Here is an 11,690-nt window from a genome sequence, read left to right on the forward strand (position 1 = left end):
TCCCGAGGGGAACTGCTGCTACAGATCAGCGAAGGGAAAACGCATCATTGGAGTGTTCTCCCCGAAATCTTACCCCTGTTCCCCAATTTTCCTATGTTCTTCATTTAGGGCACAGAGAAAGCCGGTCTTTTCAAACCCATCGTTAACACGGATACAGTACTCTGCAGAGGGGGGGTGTGCGTGTGGGGACGGACAGGGACACCATGAAACCCTGTTCATTCCCCTGAGCAACATCCTAGATCAATCAGAAAAGTACATGGAAGAAACTGTTCTTAGAAATGTGAGGTTTTGCTTCTTCTTTAATTACTGAGTGCCAATTAAAATGACATCCCAGTCACAAGGAAGCAAAGTGTGAGAAACCCACAAATTTAAAAGAAACTCAGCTAAACGGGAGAGGAAAAGGACTTTTCTTATCCTGTCCTTGCCTGAATTTATTGGATGAAAATGTAAGATGTGCAGCTTTTATTTTTAAAATCCCGGAAAAGGTTGGGAAGAAGGTGAACTGAGGGTCAGCCAGAGTCTGCAGGATTGAGAGATCCTTCTTCAGGGCTGGAAGTGGCACATGCCTTTATGTTTTTAAATTAAATAAACATTAGCCTTGTGGAAAATTCTCCGTAGGGTATGAGAGAGTTCACGCAGCCTGCTAGCGGCTGGAGCGTTAGCTGCCTGCCACAGGAACACAAATACGACAGATTCATTCACACGTCTGCCGAGTCCAGGCCAGTCTGCCAACGAGCGCGTAGGGAAGCCACTCCAGGAGCTGCGTGCCGTCACGTCCCCGTCCCCACAGCCTTTCCCGTCCCGCTCCATGAGAGCGGCGATCCCTAAAGCGGGTCACGGCCAGCGACCGAAGCGTTTGCAACCAGAAAGAGGGAGAAGATACAAGGCTTGAGAACTTCCGACTGAAGTTTTGACAGTGCTTGTCAGCGGGAATTCGGTAAGGATCCATCCTGATGCGCGATCAAAAGGAGAACGTGTGCGTTAGTAAAGGAACTCCCATCCCGGCACGCTTGGTTTTCCAAAGTTAACTTGTTGTTACATTCAGTCTCCCGAGACCACACGCCACATGGCAGCCCACGGGCTGAAAATGACACTGAAAACCAATAAAGCTGGTTTTCAGTCTGGGGGGGGCAAAGGGGGAAAACAGCTGGATTGTCCGCAAGCAACAACCGGGCTCTTTCTTTATGCTCCTAAACCTCAGGAACATGTTGTTTATATTTGCACAGACACATATTACGTAGAACTCCACAAAATCTAAGAGTGTTCCAGAGTAAACTATTTTTCATGACAAGTGTCGACTAAAGGATGAGGCTGGGTGACCAAGAGCTTTGGCCCCGGGTGGGGGAGGAATGAGGGAGCAAACAAACAAAACCAGAGGATGGGATGGAAGTCGAGACAGACCCTTCACCACCATGGCACCAGCGGGCAACGTAGTAATATAATGCACAAGAAACAGGCATGTCCAAGCTCCACGTAACCAGTGGCACCAAAACATGCAGCAGACTAAAATCTATCCTATTGTTTCCCTGCGATAAATGAAACACGGAATATATAAGTCACTACACCAGTATTCAAAACATGATGCCACTAAATATTCCTTTCAGTGGCCAAACACTTGGACAAGGCATCAAGTAGAAACCAAGACCCAACGCATCGCTGTTTGTGTTCTCCTCCTCCGCTTCACAGTGACCCGACACCGGATCCCGAAGCGCGGCGTGAACGGCTCTGCCGGGCGAACATCAGAGACGCGGGTACGTGGGATGAGGGCGTTAGAGTTCACCCCCGGGAAGTGCTCAAGCAGCAGTTCACCACTAACCTTCAGCAGAAGTCCAAGAATGAGTTAAATAGGAATTTTAATGTCTTGAACAGAGTCTCTTCATCTGAAACAACAGGGTTGTACCCACAGAGCAGCATCGAGCGGGTCAGACAGTACAGGACTTGTCAGCAGGCTGCTGAGAGGCGGAGGAGGCGACGCCAGGGCTCGCGGCGTTCGTTTTGGGGAACACCGTAGGCTTGGGCCGAGTCGCCGGAGGTTTCACCTGGGTGGCCATTTTGACCGACTTGACTGGCCTGAAGGTGCACGGTATGTCGCCGGCCGTGCTGGCGCTGCGCTGGAAAGCTGGTTCAGTGTCCTTGAGGATCTGAGTGTGCAGAGGGCTGGAAGGTTCAGAGGTGGGGGCCACCACCGGAGACGTTTTCAAAGGCTCCAGAGTGTCGAGGACAACATCTGGCGTGTGCTTGACGCTGCTTTGCCTTTCCAGCTCGCGCAGCTCGTTCAGAGCAGAGTTCATAGTAGCTTCGATATCCTGCGAAGACAAAAGAGAAACGGAGTGAATAACAGAACCCAGACGCGCAAAGAGAGATCAAAGTCAGCCTTTGAGAACGCTGTATTTCTCTTCAGCCTGTAAACACCAACACTCGCATCGAGTGGCAGGTCAAGGACCTTTAGGTGTCAAAGCGAAACCAGGCCGGGCTGCACAGCATTACACACTGAAGCCAACACTCCGTAATGTTTTCCATCTACAGGGAGCAAAATAATTGGTAACGCCTTCCCGATGCTCATCTGGTCCTTTACTGGTCCCGATGCTGCTTGGACTTCAAAGGCGAGCGCAACCCCAAATGCAGGAATAAACAGAAGAGGCACGTGATTTGAAGTATTAGGATCCAGTTCTTGTTCGTTATTTGACAGGTGAGATTCAGGAGTGAGAACCCTCGAAGAGGATTGATGATTTTGACACTGGCTGGTGGGCTACAACCCGACTCTGAAATCCTTGGGTGCTCTTGCTGTCTCATTGGTTTGCCTACTGTCTGAGTCGTCTCCCCTTCCCAGAAAGGTTTTACATAGGACTCAACATTCCAATGTTTTAGAAAACACAGAAGATATCAGAAACGTAGAGAGAAATTCAAGATGGCACTTGTCCTTCCTCTTATCGAATCCCAGACTGGGTTGGGTGGGAAGGGACCTTAAAGCCCACCCAGTCCCCCCCCCTGCCATGGGCAGGGACACCTTCCACTAGACCAGGTTGCTCCAAGCCTCATCCAGCCTGGCCTTGGACACTCCCAGGGATGGGGCATCCACAGCTTCTCTGGGCAACCTGTCCCAGTGCCTCCTCACCCTCTGCGGGAAGAATTCCTTCCTGATGTCCCATCTCAATCTCCCTCTTTCCGTTTAAACCTGTCACCCCTTGTTCTGTCACTCCCTGCCCTTGGAAAAAGTCCCCCCAAAGCTTTCTCTTAGCCACCCCCAGGCACGGGAAGAAATATTACACTTATTAACGAATACAGAGAGCTTTGAGATAAAAACGTGGCTCTTCATTGTTGGCCGTGTCAGGACCCACACGCTTGCTCCAGCCCGTGCTGCAGAGCCCACTGATGCACAGAGTTCACTGGGGAGCCAAGAGCTCAGCCTTTCTGTGACTCACAGTTTGGCTACAGCTTTTTAGCTTCCTCAGAGGTTTTTCAGGGGGTGGGGAAGGTAAATCAGTCAAGGAATGGTGGAAGAAACCAGAGACAGAAATCTGACACCCCCGAGTCTATCTCCAGGCCAGGCAGATTTTACTTAGGAAGTTCAGGGAAACACGTAAGATGCACAATGATTAGATGGTGTTTGAACAGACACAGGGCAAAGAGAAACACTAATTTAACACAGCTTGCCCCTTGCTTTCTTTTTTTTCCCTCCCTCCTCTTTTCTTTTTCTCCCAGACTCTTCTCCAGTGAAAACAATGGAGTTAAGGTTCTGGCATGAAGAGGAGACAGGACAACTTCAGTTAGAGCTTAATTGAAAAAACAAAGAAACTGATTTATGTCAACCAAAACCCTGGAAGAACAATGAAATATGAAGACAACAAGAACCAGATATTATAATTCCACTGGAATAAACGGGCTAAAGTTCTTCATAATGGCAAAATACAGCTTTCCATCAGAGTAGGTATTGGATTTTTATCTGGACCTTATTTATGAATTGCTCTTGCTCTTTTGTCACTAAAATGATGTTTAATTTCCACACATCTTTCCCCAGCTCTTCAGAAACCCACAAACTCCTGAAGCAGGCAGAGGAGTCAGGTCTCCCAGGGCTGGCTTTGTAATCGGAGCCCCAAGCATTCCTTGGCTTTAGACAGACCCATCGCATACTGAAACCAGTTGGTATAGGCATACGTGTGCAGGCACATCTATCAGCTTGGAGTGGGAGAAAGGGAAGATCCTTGGTGGAGGAGGGAAAGCTGTGACATTGACATCACTCATCCCATTAGGAGTGGTCACCTGCTCCAATCTAAGCCTGACTTTCAACTGTTTTCTGTCCTACTCGTGCAAGCCCAGACGCACGGGGATGCAAAGGCACCACGTGCGGTTGTTAACAGCAGTCGCTGCCGTGGCATACTAAGAACACCTTTCCCTTTAAGCTGCGCAGGAGGAATTGGGGACGACTGCTTCCTTGCTGTCTGGTCAGTGTGTGGAGTCAGTCCCAGAAGCAGAGCTCTCTGCGAAGTTAAAACACAGCTGCGTACGCACCAGGAGCCTGCCTTCGCTTCAAGGCACTTGTCTAAATAAACAGCCAATGAAAACGAGCAGTATTATGTCCAGTATTATGTTCCAAGGTGGTTTCTAATCACACCCTAAACCCTGTAAGTATATAAAGATGCCGCTGTGAGCCCCGTACAGCTCAGCAGCCTGCTTTTGACCGTACTACTCCGTGTGCTTCCAATGTCTAACCACAGGCAAGTCTGCACAACTGACAGGAGAATGTTAAATCGACACTAAATCCTTCACTTTGCTCATGCCTTGAAGTTAAGATTGCTTAATTTTTTGCTGACAGCTTTGGAATCTGTGCAGCTTTCCAAAAGGGACGTTTTTATTGTTGAAACAAAGTTCTGAATAATGAACAGGGCCAAGTTTTTATGGAGGAAGGACCTGAGTGTTTATCTTCACTCATGAAAGGAGCCTCAGTGACTTACACACAGCGAGGCTGAAAGAGTAGACTCAGGCTGTGGAGTAAGTTAATACTGGACTGCGAGAAGGGAGGGGATGCAAGATTAAATCAGACTTCACCTTAAAACAGCTCATTGTATCCAACAACCTTCAAGTTTCCAAACCAAATCTTTGGGGCAAAGCAGTCCCGTTTACCTGTGCAATAACTTCAGGGTCCATCGGCCGATGGTTGTTGAAGCTCTTGGACCTCCCTGCTGTCACCGTTTTCCGGATCTGCGGGCTGTCTATCCTGTTCTTCAGAGACGAGTGTCGGCTGATAGAATTGAGGCTGCCGTGGCCACTGATGGAGCATTTATCTGGAACCTCCTTGGGAAGACTTTGGCTCATAATGGGCTGAGATGAGGGTCTGGAACCGGCTATGGCTCCTGGGGAGGCTGGTTCTGCCATTGAACTACCTAGTCCGTGGCTGTCACTTTGACGGAAGGCTCTTCTGATGCTGCCTGACTCTGGTTTCTTTCTTTGCCTTCAGTCACAAAAGCAAAACAAGTCAATACAAGCAGGTACACGTAGCTGAAATTTGAAGATACCCCCCCAAAACAACACAGTGGACAACGGGGAGAGACAAAGATATCCAGATTACAAATACACCCAGGCTTTTAGGAGGCTTTGTGAAACAGTGAAACTGTAAGGCACCCCAGTTTAACACTTCTAACACCAAGGCTGAGCTTCTGGCAGCTGTGCACATTCAGCAAAACCAGAAACCTTGGATGGAACGTTGTTAAATTGGTCAAGAGGCAAAGAATTTGTATTTGAACAAAAAAAAAACCAACAAACCCTCCGTGCCATCGACAGGTTTTGATGATGTGTTTTTATTACATTAGAAGAGCAGAGCTACAATTTTTGACTGGAGGACACAGTATAAGTCTACTAAGCTCCCGGCCCAAGGCATCAAGTGGTTATTTTCAGAGATTGGCAAGCAAAGAACCCCGTAGTTTGGGGTTAACGATCATTTCCAATGTCTGCTGGTGGTAACAGAGGTTTCTTTGTCATTGCTTTAGCAGGACCATGAGGCATTATGTATGTCAGGCTACAGAAATACAACAGATGATGTCAAAGGGATGAGCTGGTCCAAACAATTTAGTTTCTACCCCAGCACCATGTGGTCTGACAGCACGATTCCACTCAAATCGTACGAAGGCCAATGCAGCAGAATACTTTATGCCATAGGTCTGAAGCTTGGCATCCATTATACAGAGAAGGATCCATTTATATATAGCACCAGCCCCATGAATAACTGCAAGAAAGTGTTAACTCCAGTAGGATTTTGGCATCCAAATAATAATTCAGTGGGTGGCACAACTGTCATTGCGAAACCATCTGATTTAATTTTGCCCAAGTCTGTTCACACATAGGTCAGAAGATTCATTCCTAAAGAAAAAACAACAAAATGAGTCTTATGCTACTATTGCTAAATATCAGTTTCCCTAGTAAAGGGAAAAAAAACCCCTGGAGTGGACATTACCCAGGCTGCTTAAAAACACGACACACAACGCTACCCATGCCAGCAGATGGTGAAGCTCCGACATAGCTCCCTTCCTTACACGTATCTTTCCGAAGCTGGCAGAATGGCATACTGCATTGGCTCAGACAATAACCACCATAAAAGAAAGCCCAGATCCCGAGCTGATGCAGATGAACACAGCTTCACCGGTATCAACGAAGCTCTGCCAACTCCCGTAAACTAAGGACCAGGCTCTGTGCAGGACATCAGCAGGTCCAAACCTTTAAAAAGGGCATTTCCGTTAATGCCTTTACAGACTACATTCTGTTGAATTAACTGAAGGTTAAAAATATCCACACTCAAAGCCATAATTACCCTATTAATGCCTTCACTGCACAATAGAGATGTGGGATTTTTAAATACGAAGAAAATAATCAGAAAGATATGGGGGATAAGTCTGCATTAGAACAATGAAATAACAGCTCAAGAATAGTCTGTTACTAGCTTAATTTCCCAGGTTTTTTATTGAGTGTCGACCGAGGTAACAATTTCTGGTCGAGGAGGTAAAGTTAGAGCAGCAGGGAGGTGTGTTGTCTCACTGCAAGCATATGGTTAGTAACCTAAGGTGAGAAGTGCTGGGGAAACGGGGGAATGTTATGGGCAGTGCCAGATGGTGGGACTTAAGGTATGTTGTTTAGCACAAAATGTGACACTAGTTTCTGGAGAAATCGTCTGCCATCCCATAAAATGAAACATGTTAGATGTAAACGAGACATAACAAATCACACAACATAACGAGGAATGGCAACACAGGCTTACAAGAACCAACGTTGCTATTCCCCTCGCTCTCTCCCTGTGCTTAGCTGGTAAAATAGGACATATTTGGGACAATGGGAACAGATGGCACCTTAGGGATAGGGAAAAGAAGCCAGCAGGATTTTAAATGAGCACTGACCACACTGGTGACAGAGAGAGAGGACAGCAAAATGCGAACGTGTTAGGAGAGGAGGAAGCGGAGAATTCAGCTCATCAGTTAACCTTTCCCAGGAAAGGAGATATTTTACTGGACTCATCACCAAAATCTTTACAGTTACGTAAAATAAGGCAAGGCTGTTCTTACTTGTTGATGTTTGCAAGGTAAATATCTGCGACGTGACCCCCGCTTGGGCAACTGGCACCAGCTCTAGCAGTCACCTTTTCTTCCGGTGGCTCAGAATTTATTTCTATTTCAGACTTCGGACTGGATCTTTCAGAGACACCATCCTCACTAGGAAGGAGGAGGGAAGGAAATCACCACCAAAACAGGACCAACAGCGCTGAATTTCAAACACAGCACCGTGTATGAACATACAGACAGGACAACAGCACTGTGCTAGCATCTTTCTCTTAAAAATCGTTATGTTTCTTACAAAGGATAGCGCCTGGTTTCTGTGAGCAGCCTGGAGTTCCCAGCTCTGCATCTTTAGCAGGCTGGCAGCACCAGAACCAATTTTGTATCGTGCCTCCACATAGGTGGACACCTACGCCTCTGCGGAGCTCTGCTTGTTTCAAGGGGACTCCCTTCTTGCAGGGCCGGCCGAAGGATGAACTCTCCCCACCTCGTGCCAACACCCTGACACAAACCCTCCATTCCACAGCGGAGTTTTAAGCAAGCCCATCTTGCAGATGGGCTTAAAGAGTAACATACGTGTCTTGGACGACGATATACTGATGAGGAATAAGGCCGTCAATTCCATTGTGGCGTCCCTCCCACCAGTCATCTGAGGCCCGCTGATAGAGTAAGAGAGAAGCTCCTTTTTTAAAGGACAGCTCTCGTGCAGTCCTGCCAATGTAGTCGAACTTCGCTATCGCTTCTATGGGCTCACACTCTAGGAGATAGAAGGGAATAAACAATAATTCACTAAACACTTGGGCTCAGTATTCAACAGTTTAAACCCACCATCAAACATGACGAGAGCATGGAAGAGGATAAAGTGTTGCTTCTGAAGGCAGCAGAGGGTTGAAGCAGTGAGATTCAGAAGGGAACCCCTATAACACGAGGATGTTGCAACTTCAGCATTTACCTAATCTCCACGTGGTGGACACATTTCTGTTTCCCAAGTCATAAACCCACTTACCCATTCAAGTGTACAAAGATGGAAGTGGCAATGGCAAAATCAGTGTCTCATTAAAATAAAAGAAACATTTCCAAGCTGGGCAGCAATCAGGCACATTCCAGACAAAAACCTGCCTACAGAAAGCTTTCTTAAAGGCAGCTAAACTAAACCTTCTGGGCAGGCAGGCAGGAGCTGCTATTAGCATTTAGGGAGGGAAACGTCCTCCGATTCCAAGCTGCTTCAGAAATAAAGCATCTATTCAGAAGGAAATTTCTGCTGCCTGTGAGGTTCACCTGACCCAGGAGACCGGATTCTGGCACCATGGGAGGCTGTGCTATTCATTGAGCTGTCATGGAAGCTAACGAAAACATTCACTGCTGCCACCGCCATGGTCTGTGCAGGGATCAGGAGAGCAGGCGGCTCCCCCGGGCTCCGTGCAGCCGGGCTGCAGTGTGCACGGTGAGCACAGCGGCACCGCGCTGGGGCGGCACGACATGCTCCAAATCCGGCTGCTCCGACTCGGAAAGCTCACAGGGCTACAGCCGTGCTGTGTCCATAACCAGCCACTGATCCAGGTCCCTGCAGGACTCTGGTATTATACAGGGTGACAATACGGGCATTTAAGACACTCAGGATAATCAATATGAAATTCACATGGATTATTTCTAAGACTCTGAAAAAATCTGCTGCTGGTTGAGCCTAAATATCTATTAAGCCAGGTCCCAATTCTAGGCAGGAATCGTGGGAACAGAGATGAGCTCAACCCCACAGTCCCAGTGGACTTCAGCCTCTAATTACTTTAAAGGAGCTTTAACATAGCCCAGTGGTCCATAGAAATGGAGTTCTTTCCCGGAGAAAGAGATCTGTGGTTCCTCTTCCTGGACATGCCATTTCAAAGAGAGATCTCCTCTGCACCATGGGAAGTTTCTGCAGGGCAAGAGCCAGCCAAAAAGGCCTGGAAGGTCAAACATGAGCCACAGACTTTCTGCTTATTCCTTGGGAGAGCGTATCCTCAAGAGTTAGGTCTCCAAGGCTGCCCACAGGCAGGAAAGATAGTAGCTGGGCTTGAGAAAAATAGATGGTGTAAGTCCGTCTGAGCGAGGTGACGCTGCAGTACCGCCGTCTCGTCGGCTGGTCTGAGAGCAGAGCAGAAGCATCCTCCCGCCCAAAAAGCCCCACCAGCATCCGGAGGGACAAAGGCACTGAGTTGTGGAGGGCATTTAGCAACAGGATCTGCTAGATCGACCCCCCTGACAATTAATTGCTCCGTTACTAAACCAGACAGCCCAGAGGCCTGGCAAATCACACGTTTTGGGTGAGCCTGTGGTCAGCCTCGCTCGAATCCCGTTACCGGCCCTCGCCAACCAGCGAGAGATTCGCAAGGGTGAGAACAGCCCGGCCCGCGTTTGCCGCCTGCGACAGCCGCCTCGCTCCAGACTCCCCAAAGCACACTTATCTGGCTGCGGCTCCTTCTTTCCTCCTGCTCGTTTTGCCTCCGGAGCCAGCTTCTTCATGGCACTAAAAGAGGATAACGCTGGTTTTTGGTGTCCCCCTTCGTTTTCGAAGGGGATGGGAGCGTGGTTTCGTGAATTCCATCTGTTTCATTAAGAAGTGTTTATTGTTCCAGACGAGTGCAGCACTCAGGTTTCTTATGTTTCCAATTTGCTTTTTAGGACTCTGGCTTTTGTCCAGAGAAGTGATTTTAGACTCTAATTTCCAGTAGCTTTTTCCTACTATACTTATGCTCAGAGAAGAAAGCTGTGTGAATAAAGAGCAATAAGGCTAAGCCAAACAATTACCCCTGCCAGTCTGACAGCCTGTGCAGGAAAGCAGCAGTTGAAAGTCTTTCCACTCACACACACAATTTACTGAACACAGGAGCTGCTTGGCTTTCAGCATCGCTGACCTCTGATGCCTGTCTCAAACCAGAGACCACTCACTCGTGCAAGCAAGGCCGTCAACAGCCCGGACGGCTTGCAAAACGCGACCTCTCCCCCTTCCCCAAACCGATCCCTTCCCTCAGCGAAGGCGGCTGGGATGACAGCTTTGCTTCGGGAGGACTAGTGCCAGGTTCATGGAAGGGCTAAAGGAGCAAGTGCTTGGTCATATCTAAAGACTGACGGAGCAAGAAGAGCCTCTGTCCCACCGAGTCGGAGTCGTGTGCTGCTCTTCTGCCGAGTACGCCCGAATGTGACGCTGCACAGCTCAATTAGAAGGTGTGAGACTCCCTGGTTAACCAGACCTTGCTGCTCCCTCAAAGAAACAGAGGCCCAGCTCCATCCTCTGCTTCAGTGCCAAACACTCCCTCGCAAATGCTTCCTATGGAATATTCCATGTAAGCTGCACAACTCCGTCCAAAACGCCTCCAAGTTTCACCTTGCTCAGGGGCCCCACGCAATCTACTTCCAGAGGCTGCAAACCAGTGTCCTTGCCTAATCTCCCACTGCTCACGATGCCATTATCGTGCCCTCGCAGCTACACGAGCGACCTAAAAAATCCCACATGGGAACAACGCAAGAACACCCCATGGTGTTTCAGCCTGCAGACTTGTTCCCAGGCCTTGCACATGCGGATGAGTTAGCCTTTCCTTCATCATGGCAGTGAAACTGCTCCCTTTTTAGGTACCAACTCCAAAAGGACACTTTTTCCTGTGTGTTTAAACACCTAACACTTCTCAGAAAGAACACTGTTCAGGAGAGCAAACTCCTCTTTCCTTCCCATACCCTTTGAGTTTCCTCCCAGTAATTCTAGTGAGGAGTCGCTGTGACAGCGCTCGCCCCTGACGAGGGAGAACTGATTTTCTAGCATTTCTAGCAGTGCTCAACACTGTTCATTTAGTTCTTGGTGTGTGAACACCGCAAAGCCAGCCAGGGCACAGCAAGGCCAGGGGAAAGGTTTGTTAGGCAACTCCTGGAGCAGAGAGTAAAAAGCAGCGCAGGAGCAGGGCCATTGAGTAAACTGCTAGAGACCAGCTCAAAAAAGGTAACACCTAATTTTAAGGGAATCCTACCTTCTTCCCACCTTTACAACCGACACCATCACAAGTAAAACCATGGCAGAACTTGCATAGACAATTTTAAGGGCCAAAACCCAAGAATAATCCCGTGTTCTGCCCTGTTTTGGTCAGTCTGCTCTACCTGCTGGTCAGTGTTCTGGGGATCAGCGTT

General features: G+C 48.3%; 1 protein-coding gene across 1 annotated transcript in view; it reads right to left on the reverse strand.

Moving 5' to 3' along the window:
• Positions 1-1,922: 1,922 nt before the first annotated feature.
• The window catches only part of SRGAP2 (SLIT-ROBO Rho GTPase activating protein 2), a gene marked incomplete at its 5' end in the record, with an annotated part of 35,603 nt that continues 25,835 nt past the window's right edge, over positions 1,923-11,690 (reverse strand). Inside the window, 4 exons of the mRNA XM_010150644.1 lie at positions 1,923-2,306; positions 5,122-5,449; positions 7,548-7,694; positions 8,115-8,295. Coding sequence (XP_010148946.1) covers positions 1,923-2,306; positions 5,122-5,449; positions 7,548-7,694; positions 8,115-8,295 — 1,040 coding nt within the window. The remainder of the gene's footprint in view (positions 2,307-5,121; positions 5,450-7,547; positions 7,695-8,114; positions 8,296-11,690) is intronic.

Source organism: Eurypyga helias, unplaced genomic scaffold, assembly GCF_000690775.1.
Source record: "Eurypyga helias isolate BGI_N326 unplaced genomic scaffold, ASM69077v1 scaffold21374, whole genome shotgun sequence".
Taxonomy (NCBI): Eukaryota; Metazoa; Chordata; class Aves; order Eurypygiformes; family Eurypygidae; genus Eurypyga; species Eurypyga helias.